The sequence below is a fragment of the Eucalyptus grandis genome, chromosome 11 (genome assembly GCF_016545825.1).
Source record: "Eucalyptus grandis isolate ANBG69807.140 chromosome 11, ASM1654582v1, whole genome shotgun sequence".
Lineage (NCBI taxonomy): Eukaryota > Viridiplantae > Streptophyta > Magnoliopsida > Myrtales > Myrtaceae > Eucalyptus > Eucalyptus grandis.
This window is the reverse complement of record NC_052622.1, coordinates 46136418-46152889: the sequence shown is the minus strand read 5'-3', so window position 1 is coordinate 46152889 and position 16472 is coordinate 46136418. Positions and strand designations below refer to the sequence as shown.

The following is a 16472-nucleotide window of genomic DNA, read 5'->3' as shown; positions in this document are numbered from 1 at the left end:
AGCATATTCCTATAGTATATCAAGAGTGCGACATAGTAAACAATCAACACGAGAACTCATCTGAAAGTGCTCTCGTGATCAATCAACGTGAATGCATGGTGCTAACGTCTATAGGGTGCGTGGTGAGCGGAAGACTGTCCTTAAGACAAGCAAATTGTATCATACCATACAAATGTAATAAAATGAAAGACAGAGATCAATAAGATTAAAAGGCGTGATTGATGTGAACAGAACGCCTGGCATTTTCTTATCGATTTTGCCATCTTTCGAATTCAAGTCCCCACAGCAGAATCCACACTGCCGCGAGAACTTAGCTGGTTCGTTCGTGCAATCGTCCGAGAGAGGCATCTCAACTCGAGCAATCCTTAATCACCACAGGCATCAAAGGATTAGCAGTTCCATCTAATGCTCTATCCCTTCCGGATATACTAACTAGACATGGAATCCACTCGGGGAACTTATTTTTCATCTGTAATGTGGTGACTCTTAGATAAAGCAACCTCATAAATCAGCTTAAGCAGTCATAGAATCTCGTCTAACACGTTACGGGTGAGTCAAGAGGAACTGCCTTAAGACTCCTAATTTTCGAGATTGAGGTACAAAAGTAGCGAAATTGCTTGACATTATATTCTAAAGGGAAAAAAAATTGTTTTACTTGAGCATCCAGTTACAGATAAAACCCGGAAGATGGACCTTCAACTCCAACCATCTCCGTATAAAAACATAAGTGTTCCATAAATTTAGTGAAACTCATACATTGCAGCAAAATTTCATCCCTCAAGGGGAAAAAGTAGAGAACCAACGCAATTGGGTGGAGTAATCAAAACATTTACCTCAGTACATGCAGTATAACTCTATCGCTATCTTCTGCCTGCAATCCTTAGTAAAGGAGATACCATACCCTGAATCTCTTGCAACCCCTCTTGTATCCGAATCTCCTCATCAACTGAGCGCTTGAGGTTCCTAATATGACCCTTCAAGGCATCGGATGCTCTTATGTCTTCGAGCCTCAAGTCAATAACCTTCTTCGCCAGCCCCAGCAACAAGCTTGAATATCTAGGCACAGTCGAGTTCTTATGCAAGAACGTCAAAATCAGACCCAATTCATCCGCATCCAAGTTCAGGACGCACTTTAGCAGTGCCCTCCGAGCCACCAATTCCTCCATCACAGCCACCACCTTTTCAGGATCATTTCCACCTAAAACTGAAATGAGAGCATTCTTATGCTGGAACTTCTTCAAGAGTTTATCATGCTCAGCCAACTTCACCTTCTTCGGCCTCATAACCAAATAATCTCCCTCGGATGGCTTCTCACTCTGACCTCTGTGGAAGTACCTATAGAACGAGGGCTTCAAGACCCGCCTCCGCGGCTCCTCCACACTGCCCAACCCTAAGATTCCATTGGCACCACCCTCCGCATTTTCCTTCGCCTTTCTCTTTCCCACATACAAAATACCATTCGAAGTCCCAATGGCTCTCACGTTGCTATCGGGCGAAAACCCGATCGACAGCAGAGGTGCCGGGAACCTCATCGAATGCGTGACCTTCATTCTAGAATAATCAAACACCTTCATATACCCGTCGAGACCAACGCTCAAGATCCTCAGCTGCACACCTTCTTCCCCGCTCTGCTGCGCCCCCATCGTACCCACACAAATGGAGGTCACGGTCTTGTTGTGACTCTCCATCGAATAAACCATCCTCCCTCCTCCAATCAAGTCCCAAATCTTCACGCTATTCCCTCCCGCGGTGGCGACCAAACTCCCCGACGGCAAGAAGATCACATCCTGCACCGGCGACCCGTGATTCACCTCCGTCGCCGCCCTGTTCCCATCTCTCACCCTCACATCCCAGAGCTTCACCACGTGATCATAAGACCCGGTGACGAAGCAATTCGCGTCGGCGGGCGAACAGTCCCCGCACCGGACGTAGTCCTTATGCCCTCGGAGCTCCGACACCACGCTCTCCCCGGCCACGTCCCAGTACTTGACGAGGGCGTCATCGCCCCCGGACACCAGGTGGAGCTTGTCGAGGGCCGGGTAGCGGACGAACCTGACGGGGCGGGCGTGGGAGCGGAGGCGGCGGAGCGGGGTGCGGGAGCGGACGTCGAAGACCTGGATGAGGCCGGAGAGGTCGGAGGCGGCGAGGAGTTGGCCGTCGGAGCGGAAGGAGAGGGAGGAGACGACGTCGGAGAAGGAGGAGATGGTGGTGCGGTGGGGGAGAAGAGGGAGACGGTGGCGGAGTGGGCGGCGGCGAGGAGGTGGGGAGGGGAAGGGGAGAAGGCGAGGGAAGGGACGGAGAAGGAGAGGTTGTCGAGGGGGTGGGTGGTCTTGAAGGAGGACCAGTACTTGGATTCTGGGGTCTTGCCAGAAGGGGTTCTCGGCTTCGGCTTCAGCTTCGGCTTCACCGGGAAGGTCTTGGACGCCTTCTTGGGTTCCACCTCCATTGATGCGAATGCGAATGCGAATGCGAAAGCTCGAGCTCTTCTTCTGCGGGGGTTTCTTGGTGCGCGCTTTGGAGGTTTTATGAGGTTTGCAGTCTCTGGCTTCTAGGGTTTTAGGTGGCCTCTTCTCGCCACCATCTCCCCTCCTCCCCCAATTTCAAGATATTAGTTTTAAGTCTTCTATTTATTTTTGGGATATGTCACCAAAGTCTTAAAATTTATTACCAAAATACAAGTAACTTCTAAAACTTATAAAAAAAAAATATAATAAAATCCTCAAAACTTATTAAATTGGTTAAATCGAGTTCTTTTGTTAGCTTCATTTTATTTGACTAATAAAAATGCTAACATGAATTTTTTTAATATTATCTCTCCCTGTGTGGCAATAATGTGATTTAATCATAAATTATAAGATGAAAATGATATCATTTTGGTTTAAATCTGATTTAATATTATTTAAATTAATTTTTAAAAAATTAAACTAATTTATTCTTAAAAAAAAAAAAAAAAAAGAAGTTAGGCAAGTAGGGCTACAAGCCCTCGCTGTTGTCACCCTTCTATTGTCGGGAGGGTCCGGCAAGTGTGGGGGTGAGCCAGTGGTGGTCATTGGGCCCTAGCCAGGGGCAAGCAAGGGCCAATCGCCCAAATCTAGGCAGGGGTAGTGGCCCGCCCCAACCCTTGTCCAAATCAGGCGAAGGTTCAATCTCCCCTAACCCACCTAGATTGGGCAAGGGGCCAGACTTGTTTGTGGGCCCCAGTTGGTGGGGTGAGGGCCATCATGGGTGAGTCAACAGTTGAGCAGCAACCCTCGTCAGCTCACCCTCACCTTAATCAAGACCTCACCAGCCCCTCCTAGCAATGGTGGGGCAACGACGACGACGAGGCTTTTAGCCCTACTTGCTTGACTTCTCCTTTTTTTTTTAAAAAAAAAAAAAATATAGATTATTTTTTATATTTAATTTAAATAACATAATATCACAAATCGGATTTAGACTAAAACAACATCATTTTAGTATTATATTATATGATTTAGCCACATCATCGTGACATATGAGAGAAATAATATTAAAAAATTTATTTCGGCATTTTCTATTAATCAAATTAAACAGAATTAACGGAAAGACTCAATTTGACTAATTTAACAAGTTTTATGATCTAATTGTATTTTTTTGTAAGTTTTAGAATTCAATTGCATTTTTGTAACAAGTTTTAAGATTTCTAGTGAACATATCCCTTTATTTTTTTAGTTACACTCACAAAAACTAATATATTTGTAGGAAATATTACCCAATTGTTTCATGAATTTTGATCCAATGAGCAATATCGTCTTTGAACTTTTATTTTATTCAATTTGATACATAAAATTTATGTTCACGTTCATAAAAATGTTCTATGTTGTCTTTTTATTAATTCAAGTTAACAGAATTTGCTTATTTGGCATTCAAATTAGGTTAAAGTTTAAGAATTGCATTGAAGAAATTAAAAGTTTTTGGGCAATTTGTATATAATATAAGTAAGATGAAAATTCACAATATATTTATTATAAATATGGTGGATGAGAGGGCTGAGCTCAAGCTTGAACACCGCTGCCCAAGCCTAGCCCTAAAATTGCCTGAGTCCACGAATTTTGGCCACACTTGGTGGACATGTAAGCTACCAAATCCACTATCAGGTCTATTAAATATGCAATAATCACGATATGTGCGAACAAAATCATCTAATTCAAAAAAATTCACGGTAGATCTCCAACTGAGAAACTTATAGAATTGCAGAAGATAAGATTTTGGAAAGGATTGAAATCTGACAATCCTAGAACGAGAAGCCATGCTTGAAGTTTTTGTTTCGGGTTCACAATATCATAGAAGTGATCTAACAAAAGTTTAGAGGCTTTCGAGTTTACTCGTTATAAATCTAACAAAAGTCTAAGATCCTAATAGAGTTAGAATTTATTACTTATCATGTTTGGGTATGAGGCTTCCCAATTATAAAATCTCAAACTCTTGATAAATAAATTAAAAAAGAATAATAATATTTTTTCCTCGAGCGAAAGTAACATTTGCAACGTTCCACGTTGATATATCATTTTCCCCACTTTCGCCACATTAGGCGAATTGACTCAGGATGACAACACCGAAAAGAGTTTGGAAAATCCAGTTGAAATTAAGTTTACATTTGAATTTACTTTGCTGCTATTTCGGGTACAGAGGTATCAAAAGTCGACTGATCAATTTACTTGACGTTATCACCCTCTCTGTAAACGAATGTTCGTGAATAATTACATCGCACCTAACATTACTCTTTCGCCTTTACTTGTTCAACCTTGTGGCATGGAAAAATGGAGGCTATGACCACTGACCATTAGCTAGCTCAAAAACTGATTTGTGTTGAAACTCAACCCTTACTTACGCTAAAGTTTATATTTTCTCCACGCAACCCAATAAGTCGACGGTTTTGACCCAACAGTATTCATACAAATGATCAGTTTAAGTTGATTCAGTTTGATTTCACTCGACCATTTAATAGGAATGCAAATCTGCACGGCTTTTTAGTAGGGTTACTCTTCTTGCTCCCCGAAAGTAGGAATGTGAATCTTGCTCATCAATCTTATCCTTTTCTATCCTGAACTATTGCTCTCGAGGCACAACAAACAATTAAATGTACATGGAGTTGCATCAACCTAAGGTAGCGCCTGATACTGAATCTTCCCAACTAGATAGCAAGTTTATATGATTTAGTATCAAACAGATTTCTTCAGACTGAAGATACGATCCATCAGCAGCTAGAAATTCATGAAACTTACCGTCCACCTCTATCAGGCTATGGCCAGGAGTCTTTTTCACACTCCTTTCCCTCATCATGCTTTTAACCATCCTCATATTGCTCCATTCTTTTCCCCTGGCAAAGATGTTAGCCATAAGACTGTATATACCGCTATCTTCAGGATTCAATTCCAATAGCTTATCTGCCACAGCCCTACCCAACTCGACATTTCCATACGTTCTACAAGCGCTAAGAAGCGCACCCCAGGTAGCTTCATTGGGAAGCATCGGCATTGTAGTTATTAATTCATATGCTTCCTTGAGTAGGCCGTTACGACCATATAGATCAACCATGCAGGCATAATGCTCAATTTGCGGAGCTATCCCAAATTCTCTTGCTATGTCCTTAAAGTATTCTTGGCCCTCACTTAATAAACCTCCATGACTACAAGCTGATAAGACACCCAAGAAAGTGACCTTATCTGGCCTAAATCCAGTGCTTTTTAGTTGATGGAAGAGCTCTAGGGCTTCCTCAGCGTGCCCATGAGCAGCGAATCCAGTGATCATGGAATTCCAAGATACCAAGTCTTTTTCAGTCATTTCATCAAATACTGCCGCAGCTGCATCAATACACCCGCATTTTGCATACATGTCTATAAGAGCATTTCCCAGAATGACACTAAACCGGATCTTCTTAGAAAGGATGTACTCATTGTGAATCCAGCAGCCCACCTCTAAGCGACCCAATTGACCACAAGCAGACAGAACGCATACCAAAGTGTTCTCTACAGGAACTAAGCCTGCCTCTCTCATACTATTAAATATCTCCAATGCTTCCTTCGGTTGACCATTTTGGGAATAGCCCGCAATCATTGCAGACCAGGAGACCACGTTTTTCTCAGGCATTTTGTCAAACAACATCCTGGCATTCTCCAACTCACCAAATTTTGCATAACCATTGACCATACTAGTCATTGAGAAGACATCCCTGGTCTCCATGTTGTCAAAGACCTCCCTAGCACTGATCAAGCAATCACATTTTATATACATATCGATTAATGCGTTGAGCAAATTCAGGCTACAAGCCACATTCTCCCTTTTTATCAGTTCATGAAGTTTTCTCCCCACATTCAAGTCCTTCTGGGAGCATCCGGAAACTGCCGCGATCATAGTAACCTCATTAGGCTTAACATCACCCAACAACATCAAGTCCAACAGTTCCAGGGCCTCGTCGGGGCAACGATGCGTGGCATAACCATCGATCATCGAGGTCCAGGTAAAAACGTCTCTAACAGGACTTTCATCGAACGCGCGGCGGGCAAGGTCCAAACACCGAAATACCGTGTAAAAATGAATCAACCCATTTCGAACCAGCAAGTCGCAATCAAAACCCATCTTCCAAATCCTGCCGTGAACGAACTCCCCAACAAAAACTTCCTCAAATTTCTCGCACGCCTTCAGGGCGAACACGAAGCTGCGGCCATCGACTTCCACGCGTCCGCTAATCATCCGGCCAAAAAGGGTCAACCCCGAACTCGGCATTCTCGCTTTGGAGTACCCTCGGATCATCGTATTCCACATATAGGTATTGGGATTCTCGATGTGGGCGAAGAGGCTGCGCGCGTAGTTCACGTCTCCAGCGTCTGCTAAAGCGCAAAAGGCCAACACCCTGCTCGCGGGGAACGTGTGGGCCATGAGACCAGTCCTGGTCATGTGAGCTTGGAGTTGCTTGAGTTGGCGCATGGAGGTGCAAGATTCCAGGAGCAACAGGACCGGGTTCGTGATGATCACGCTGGTCGTGGAGTTCCATTTCGTTTTCTGCGCACCACTCGAAGAGAGAAGTCGAAACTGAGGCGCGGCGGAGAGCGTGAAAGGAGTGGAGAAAGATGGGCACGGACCAGAGGAGCGCTTGCAGAGAAAGACGCAACGCCTCATATGAAAGCGAAGTCCTCGTTCGACATCTGCGGAGTTTCAAATACCGAATGCCCTTGCAGCGTTCCTGCTTACTGTGGAATTTGCAGAGCTGACGATTTGACTTTTATTTCTACTTGAAACGCTTGAAAGTCTAGCACTAAAATGTTGAAATGTACAGAGTTATATTATAATTTCTATGAATTTTCAAAACTCGTATAACTTATTTTTTATTGGAGAAGGTCGTAAGTAGAAGTTAGAAGAAGTGAAAAACTCTTTACTAATTTATAGCATTATAATATCTTTTTGTGGTTTACTGATTAGATTATAAATTATCATAACTAGTCTCGAAATTTTCAATTTATCATAATCCGAGTGTAAATTCACTACTTATCTAGAATTTTCTACATCAAATATATATATATATATATATATATATATATATATATTTATGTTTACTTCTTGTTAGATAGTTTTGGCTCAATAAAATATCGATAATAACACGTGAGAGTCTTTTTCTAGAGCTTCTACAAAAAATTGATTTCATATTCTAATTTTGGTGTGGAGTTGGGTATGTATCTATAAACGATCTCTTTAGAATGGTCGACAAAAACCATCATTACGGAGATTGTAGTTGTATTAGTGGTGCCTACTCTCAAGATTACTGGGAATTAGATTGGATGAGTTTCTCTAGGCTTTGTGTAATCCCTACATTAATCTCAAATTATTGGACCTATTTTCGGACAAAATTCATGTCTATCCATTTTTACTTCTACCCTTTTATTCACATCTGAATGTCGCATCACTTTTATCTCCTCACTTATCAAAAGGTGTTCAATAAAAGGATTTGAAGGAGAAGACCAAATCAGTACAAGTGCTATTAGTGCCTTTGAAATTTTGTTAAGGCAGTCAAATATCATTACCACCACCCTTCTCGCATCATTTGATAATATATATTAGCGCCTTTGAAAATTTTGTCCGACTTTGAATAATTTGAATTTGCTCGCGTCCTACAAATAGTGAATTGATATTGTGATGAATTAAGAGATATAACATATTATAAAGAAGTAAATGGGCTATTTCTGTTAGGCAAAAGCGACTGGTAATCAGATACCTATCGCAAAAGGCGAAGCCGTAGGAATTCAGTAGCCATCATCTAAATGAGAGATGAAGTCGATGAACTTGAAAAGCGTAACTTGCATGAAGATATCAAAGCTGCATGTAGTAAGAACCTTCATTTCCCCCAGAAACATATATCAGGTTTGCGATCACGTGCTTAGCTGATTCTACACGAACCAAGGAAAGAAAGAGACCAACTAGCATTCCTAGGAAGAGAGGATGAGAAGGAAAATGAGGGTTTCCTCGTGTACATTAAATTGAGATTCTTACAGCTAATTTCCGAGGGCACGTTGGCCCAATAAGATTTCTCAATCTTCCTCCCCATCCACAGATATTCTCCGCACATTCTGGGTTTCTATGTCATCCGCTATTCAAAGAAGGCGAAGAAATATAAAGCTCTGTACCTCACTAACATCTACTTGCTCCACCCTCTTTCTCACTTCTTTGCCGCAATACAAGCAACCGGATGGGCCCTGCATTCTCCAGTCCTCCAAGCCAAGTTGACTTTTCAAAATTCTGATAAAGCACTGGACTAATACAATACAAGCAAGAAAACACCGATCAGGGACAAGGATTTGGAAAATTCACATGAATTTGATTGATTTCTGCAACTATTTCAGGACTGAGCTCCACATTGCAAGCATCAAGAACCTCCTGGAGCTGCCAACGCTTGGTTGCGCCAAATATAGCACTCGCTACCAGAGGATGTCTCAAAACAAAGGCTGCATTAAGCAAAATGCTGTAAGAGGAAAAATGTGCCATACCAAAAGAGGAGCTTAAAAAACTGAGGGCATGCAGAACAATAGCACTTCAAAAGACAACTGAAAACATGGTCTATGCAACTAGAAGGAACAAATGCAGTATCTCTGCTTCGTTTCAACATGACATCACAATTATAAAAGACTAATAAATAGAAGCACAGTATTGTGAACTCCAGTAATTCACTCCTACTAGTGAAAACCTAAATTTTAACTCTGTCTCTGTATCATTGAGCTACTCACGTGGGCACAGATAATTTTTCAAGATTAATGTTTCTAAGGCTGAAAATTTTGCCCAGTCCAGCAAGGTCTATAATTTCCTAGATTACCTCTTTTCTTTTTTGATTAGTGAAAGGTGAGGAGGGACAACCAGCGCTAACAGCTCCCTCTGGGCATTAGCACGAGGTTAACAAAACCACTAATACTATGTATTCAATTAGAGCCACAGCTATTCCAAACCAGATGCCAAGATGCTAGTAGCCAAAAAGTCTCCACACAATTATCATGACATTTAATAAAGTAGTTAATGTCTCTTAATTATCATGATTCTTCAGTCGCCAATTATGGTTCTAGAAAATCATGATTCTTTTTCAGTGAGTCTGTTTATAGATTATTCATAACAAAAGAAAAGCAGAGGAGCAACTTCGGCTATGTGTTCAACATTGGAGAAAGCCAACTCAGAAGCTCCCAATTACAAAAGAGCTTTGCGCCTACAAAAGAAATTTTCTCCCTAACATCATCACCCCTAAATATTCTACCGGAAGCAGCCCTCTTGATTCTTATAAGAACAGCATCAACATCTTTAACAAGAGAAAAACTATGCAGCTTACAATTCCTGGCGTTTCATATAAAACACAAAAAGCATTCCAAGAAAGCTTAATCCACAGGTGAGGGAAAGGCGAATTATCTCAATAGACAACTCGATATGCTAAGTTATCTTATTAAACCTTTGAGCCATTTGAATCCCACGATACTTCTTTACCAAACAAAAAATAAATAAATGTATGATCTCTCACGATTACTGGAGCTTTTGTTGCATTCCATTTCACTCCACATCATTGCACCAGACACAGCACATCTAAAGTGGATATGGTTTTAATATAATAAAGATCACAAAAACTTGATAAGTTGCAAAAGTTGATTCCTAAGGATATTCAAGATATTCAAACAGGAGAATTTACATGTCTAGACCAAACAATAGAACACTAAGCACATACGAGGCAAGCAAAGATCAGTTCAATACCAATTGCCAATACTACAGGACGTAGTCCATACTTGTCTGCAATTTTAAGGTACCCTGTAATAGAAACAGGATTAAAAGAGTTGGTACAGGATCCCAATTATGGCAAAGATAATGACAGGAGAAGAAGCCTGTACATTTTAATAAATGAAGGTTGGGAGGAGGAGGAGGAAGAAGAAGAAGGGGGGGCACGGGTTTCCATAGGCAGAAGTACAAACTCATGATGAAAAGCAGGTGCATGACCACAAGCTCATGTAAATGCTCAATAAAAGCATTAGTATGGTAGTTGAAGAGAGAGAAGGGGGGGGGGGAAGAGAGAGAGGCCAAGGGTGAAGTCCCCCACAGTTACATCATCTTCTAACACATAGTGGGATGGATTCTAGAATCTCAACCACTAACATGCAAAAACTTTAAAAACATTGCCAAGCAACATAATGTAATCATTGGAGTTATATCAGAAACTTAAGCAAAAATTGTGTTTATCCAATATGATCAAAAGGTATTAAAAGTTCTTTTTTTTCGCCTTCTTTTCTTAGATTGTTTGAATGATTTATATTCGAGAAGTTATCTCCAGAAAGAATATACCAACCATGATTGCTGCCGTCACGATACTATTGGACAAGTTGTACCTTGATTCTCCTTCTGAATACCTCCCTGGAGAAGAAGCCCAATTTATGTAAGATGAAGCCCATGTATCCCGAGGGAACACTTCTGAAATAAAGAGATAAATGTAAAATGCAGGGCTTCACCTTCGAAAAGATTCAACCGAGCATCCGGTGGTCCACCATCAGGCAAAAAGTATTTACCAGAAAGTATACCCATCGCTAGAGGGCTGTAGGCCAATAAGCTGATCCTGCAGACATAAATTCAAAAGGGGAAAAAAATAATCAAGGAAAGAATACCCAAGAAGATCCAAAAGAAAACATCTGCAAATAGGGAGAAGATTACTAGCACACAAGTATGTAGAGTAGTGCAAAGTTTGATGGGATCCAGTTGAACAAATACCTCTCGTGATGGCAGCATTCTGCCATCCCTGAATCGAAAGTTCGACAGAGCAAACTGTAGCAATTCTAAAACAAAGGTGGCAAGGCAAATTTAGCCTCAATATGCAGTGGTGAAAAGAAGAGAGATTTCCTAACAAGAGTGAGGAATACTACCTGCACTGACACAACCTTAGGATAGGAAGGAACTCTTTCAGCAACGTGGAGGAATTTCATGACACCATAAGGTGTTTCATTACTGAGTCCAACATATCTAATCTACAAAGCATATTTGCAATCAGAGATGTCAGAAAATATCGCAAGAACAGATTCATAGGGCCAAGTCTTAAATATGTTTACTGACCTTACCAGAGGCAACGGCTCTGCCAAGTGCCTCAAGTTGTTCCTCTATGGTAATTGCTCTGTACTGATGGGTTGGATCATACTCAGACTCTCCAAACATCGGCACATATCTGTTGAAAATCCACTCAAAAGAAAAAGAAAAAATCTCCCAATATATCAGACATCATCAGTCCTTTCCAACAAAATCAAGAAACAGAGGGTTGTATTGACATACAAACCGATCAGGCCAATGTATTTGATAAAGGTCGATGTAGTCTGTCCTCAATCTCAATAAGCTGCAACATTCATGAATGAGCCATCACAAGATATTATATGCTGATAATGCAAGTATGAACATCATAATACAAACAATTCTTCGATAATTAAGTGTCGGTGCTCTTCATTTAACAAACTTTGAATGGCCACAATTCTTTCAGTTACAGAAAGATAAATAGTGTTTCAGTTGAAATATGATAAGTCCCCAGTATAGTGGTAAAACTCAAATTTTTCTAGAGTCTTCCCGAATACCATGTTGGACAAGCATCAGCCCATCCTCTTGGTAAGGTCAATAAAATCGCATTGGAGAAAGACTCAGGTTTTGGTGATTTAGTTCCTTAAATAAAACTAGTGCACGAACAGAAAAAGATTTTCTGGCCAACTAAAAACGATTGGCAAAATGACAAACAACTAGTTTTCTTGACAAGGGCAAACACATAGGCAAATATGGCTTTATTTATTTCGAGATATGGGTGAGTAAGGGACTCAACCACTTCTCGCCTGAAACTGGTGATATTCACTGAAATATGCAAAGACAAAACTAGATTTGATAGCATTTGTAGGAGGACGAGTGTGTAAAGAGGACTTATGGAAGAATAAGGGAAGCCAAATGATATTTTCCATCTAAATGGATCTAACACTCAGTGTAATTATTTCGATGGCAGAAATATCGAGTCCTAAGTGATGGAGCAACACGCAAACTTACCTATTATCAATTGCTTCGGATATGTTCCAAGCATCCACACACTTGGGCCCATCCCTAATCCAAGTCATTTGCCCAGATGGTCCACTCACCTTCATGAAATTATTTTACAAAGACTCCTGTTAATTTAAAATTGGCCGGATACAATAAGAAAGATGCTATTTGGAAAATTGTTGCCCCATCCAAAATGAAAAGAAGACAATGGCTGCATTGATACAGTTAGGACCAGATAAGCACGACAGCTTAACTCCTCACTAACATGTACTATCCAGAAAAACATATGATTTCCCTCCTAGTACTAGGATACCGAAGGACACTTCCCCTTAATGCACTCTAAGCTCATTCTATAACAAGAAAATGGAAACCCAATGCCATGAATGTCAATGACATTAAATCAATCCTAGGTTCTATACATTACCCTTAAGCAAATGCAATGCTACCACGTCAAACATTTACAAAGCAAAGGTAATATCATTAGGCAGGAACTAGGATCAGCTTATGCTCATCAAACAAGAAACAAGGCGAAAGGGTTAACAAAAGAATCGGAACATCGGCAAACCTTGGTGGCCAACACGACTCGATCGCGAGGAATTTTCCGGTCTCTAACCCACCGGCCGAGATACTCCTCGCTCCGGCCCTGAGTATCGGCACGCTGAGGCACTGGATACCTGCGCGCGCCATCCGAAATTCCACACAAAAAAATAAAATAAAATAAACCGACGGAGATTCAGAGTTAAATCCAAACAAACGTTCGATTCTGAGCGTCGCGAATCCGTCAAAACGTACATTTCGGCGGAGTCGAAGAAGTTGATCCCGGCGCCAAAGGCGTGGTCGAGGAGGCGGAACGATTCAGACATCGAATTCTGCTCGCCGAAAGTCATAGTTCCTGAAGACAAAAAGCGAGCGATGTCAGCGGGCGCAAGAGACGGATGAGAGAGTAGAGAGAGGAGGAAAAGGGCGGTTTCGGAGAGAAAACCTAAGCAGAGCCTGGAGACGGAGAGGTCGGGAGCGAGGTTGAAGAGAGGCACGGCCATTGACATCCGCCTCGCGAGATGCTTCTGGTGAGCAGCCCAGCGAGAGCGAACGGAGCAGGAGCAGGAGCGGCGAGATAAGAAGAAGAAGAAGATAATGGAGGGAAGAAGAAGCAAAAGGAAACTCAAAAATGTCCCCCAAAAAAAAAAAAAAAAGAGGAGGAAAAATGGAAGAAGATGGAGATGCAGGGGATCGAACCCTGTACCTCTCGCATGCAAAGCGAGCGCTCTACCATTTGAGCTACATCCCCTTTTGCTTCTACGTAATAAATTTAATAATTATAGTCACTAGTCACCCTCGGAGATTTTATTGTACATTATTTATTGAATTATGAGTCATCCTAATTTGTGGAATTGGACCGACGTGTGTAAGGTTGGCTCAGCGACCATCAATCTTAATCGTTTGATTTAAATTTCAAGAAATTATGAAAAAATTTATATGTGAATTTACGTAGCTCACCATCAACATTTTAGTGTTGTGTAAATTCTGAAAGTTTCAAATTTAAAAAGAAAAGAAGTTAAAAGTGCAAGAGTCATAAATCTTCAATCAAGCAAAAGATAAAATTAAAATTAAATGAATTGCGTGAATTAATTAAAACGAACTTATATTCAGATAAGGGACTTGCAAGCAAAGACAAATGATCCATATATGATAGGGAAAATTTTTTTACACTATTTAATACATCCATCATAGATAGGTCCCCGACAACACGAATCTAATACACATCTCATTTTAGCATATCCGACGTGATATAATATTCCGCGACTTCACAGTCCAATGCCTATTTCGTACTCAAATTTGGAATTCCCGAGTTTGGCCAATCTAAAGTTCGATGCATCTCTCGCGGCCCTTCAGCAAAATGAGTGGAAAAGTGGGAACAAAGCATCTTTACAGACTAAGCCAGATCGTACCAAGCTGATGTCCGTGTACTGTTCAACACATTTAGATACATGACCAAAACCTGACCCATGTCCGGACCTTTGCGACTCTGCTCTGGTGCAGAGTCTTGCGACTGCTTGATGGGACAACTTCTTGGGTGCGTCCGTACTCTAGTTCCCTCCTGAACTTAGGACACAAGCATTAACCTTTCACTTGATGTTTTTTCTTCAGTTTGATCCCCCGGATTATGTTCTTCTCCATTCACATTTTGCAATATCGACGCTCCCTTCTTCTTGCCGACATATCATTGTTTCCATCAATATCTCTAATGAAAAAAAGAAGAGCAAATAGAAGCAGCTTATAATGATTATGCCTGTTGCGGAAGCATTTTCAGCATGTAACTTGACTAGCCTTCGACTCTTCCCTGTTGACTCCTCTCCATGTTCTCTATTTGAGAAGCTCTCTTCATTTGACATGCTTGGCACACGAGAGCCTTATCGATTAACCGGAAGCCCAACTCCATTGGATGCATTATCTATTATTGACAATGTAGATATGAGCATATTCTTAAAAGGTTAAAGGGAGAAGAAACAGGTGGAAGATCTATCATGAGATGAGAGATTCCGCAATATCACCTTCTGTATTCCCTAGTTGATGGGAAAGAAAAATATTCACCAACTAACAAAGAATGTGAGACTTGCGGATATTGACATATTAAAATAATGAATATAGCCTCATAGAGTGCTTTATTGGGAGATTATCATAGTCGACCCTCATAAGATGCATTATTTATTATTGACAATGTCATAGGAGATGAATCATCTGCACTCTTCTCCTAACCTGCACATCATGGTCATCCATTGATGTTTTTCGTGAAAAGAGAGAGCAAATACTTGCAATTTGGAATGATTGTACCTGTCATTGAAGCATATTCAAGTCTTTTTTTTTTACCCTTTCCCTCTTTGACTCCATCCCGAGTCCTTTATTTGAGAAGTCCTTTTCGTTTGACGTGTCGGCATACGGGCCTTCACTAGAATCATTGAAAACCCAATTCCACTGGCTGCAGAATCTGTTACTGACAATAGCATAAGAGACGTGCCATTTGCTCTCTTAACCTTATCCTTTCTCTTTACGTATATATCATTGTAATTCATCGATGTTCCTCGTGGAGAAAAGAGCAAATCCTTGCAGCTTAGAATAACAATACCTGTTGCTAAAGCATTTTCAGTTCTCACATGTAACTCGACGAGCCTTTGACTCTTTCCATGTCGACTCCTTCTCATGTCCCCGGTTTGAGAAATTCCCTTTGTTTGACTTGTCTGGTCTGCAAGGGCCTTGCCACTCAAATGTTCCTCTAGAGTTATTGCGAACCCAATTCCATTAGCTGCAAAGTCCATTGATGAAAATGTCACAAGAGATGATGCATCCTCCGCTGCCCTCTTTGAACCAATTTCTCTTGAACGGCGCATGTCCCTCCTCTTGCTTCGCATTATGATCAAATTGAACCGCACTGAAAAATTATTCCATTAAACATAACTATGGACATTCACATATCAACAACAAATGATTACTGAAAATAAGAAATCAAGCTGGGATTGTCCTTGCTATTAACAAAAATAGAACTGTTTTCCCACTGCAAGGCCCTAATACTTTTAGGTAGACGATCTTCAATTCCAAACAAAAGTTCACCCGTGATCTATCGGAGGGAAAACAATTTTGAAAGACCCCAATATGTCATCGTCACATTTTGTTATGCCATGTTAATACAACGTGGCACAAACCCTAAAAAGATTTGTATATAGAATTTCACACTTTGATAATAACTTTAAAATATATGTAACTGTCTACTTTATAAGTTATTACTGTTAGATAAAGATATAATTTAATATATGTGTAAATGATTTAACCAGCCAAGCATCCTAGCCGTCTCATTTTTCTTGTCTTTCATCATTGTGAGTTCCATCCAACCAAAAGGCTTGTTTAATGCATCAAAGTTCAATACGAAGGAAAAATACAAATTGCTAATCATG

The 16472-nt window shown here is 40.8% G+C and overlaps 3 protein-coding genes and 1 non-coding gene across 4 annotated transcripts; all 4 read right to left on the bottom strand.

The window, feature by feature from the left end:
• Nucleotides 1-605: 605 nt before the first annotated feature.
• On the bottom strand, nucleotides 606-2607 carry LOC104426713 (protein SLOW WALKER 1). The gene is given in 2 exon segments (XM_010039848.3): nucleotides 606-2200; nucleotides 2203-2607. Coding segments are annotated over 2 exon segments (1584 nt in total). The 5' UTR covers nucleotides 2447-2607; the 3' UTR covers nucleotides 606-860.
• A 2351-nt stretch (nucleotides 2608-4958) lies between these two features.
• LOC104426712 (pentatricopeptide repeat-containing protein At2g22410, mitochondrial) lies at nucleotides 4959-7201 on the bottom strand. Its single transcript, XM_010039847.3, has one exon. It carries the CDS (start codon nucleotides 7135-7137, stop codon nucleotides 5116-5118), a length of 2022 nt encoding a protein of 673 aa, XP_010038149.2. The 5' UTR covers nucleotides 7138-7201; the 3' UTR covers nucleotides 4959-5115.
• A 1212-nt stretch (nucleotides 7202-8413) lies between these two features.
• LOC104426711 (protein tas) lies at nucleotides 8414-13674 on the bottom strand. Its single transcript, XM_039304283.1, has 12 exons — nucleotides 13508-13674; nucleotides 13318-13417; nucleotides 13091-13199; nucleotides 12535-12623; nucleotides 11788-11848; nucleotides 11575-11697; nucleotides 11388-11489; nucleotides 11236-11300; nucleotides 10980-11083; nucleotides 10819-10884; nucleotides 10234-10287; nucleotides 8414-8954 (listed from the first exon to the last, which is right to left on the bottom strand). Exons 1-12 carry the CDS (start codon nucleotides 13569-13571, stop codon nucleotides 8794-8796), a joined length of 1098 nt encoding a protein of 365 aa, XP_039160217.1. The 5' UTR covers nucleotides 13572-13674; the 3' UTR covers nucleotides 8414-8793.
• A 66-nt stretch (nucleotides 13675-13740) lies between these two features.
• On the bottom strand, nucleotides 13741-13813 carry TRNAA-UGC. Its single transcript has one exon. It is a non-coding gene; the product is annotated as a tRNA-Ala (tRNA).
• Nucleotides 13814-16472: the final 2659 nt, after the last annotated feature.

Excerpts from the sequence above, each read along its gene's own strand:
- LOC104426712 (XM_010039847.3), bottom strand. The coding sequence starts at position 7,137 with ATGAGGCGTTGCGTCTTTCTCTGCAAGCGCTCCTCTGGTCCGTGCCCA.
- LOC104426711 (XM_039304283.1), bottom strand. The coding sequence starts at position 13,571 with ATGTCAATGGCCGTGCCTCTCTTCAACCTCGCTCCCGACCTCTCCGTC. Across the intron at positions 12,624-13,090 it reads GAGTCGTGTTGGCCACCAAG|GTGAGTGGACCATCTGGGCA; the intron begins GTTTGCCGATGT and ends AATTTCATGAAG. Across the intron at positions 11,698-11,787 it reads TACATTGGCCTGATCGGTTT|TGGATTTTCAACAGATATGT; the intron begins GTATGTCAATAC and ends TTTTCTTTTGAG.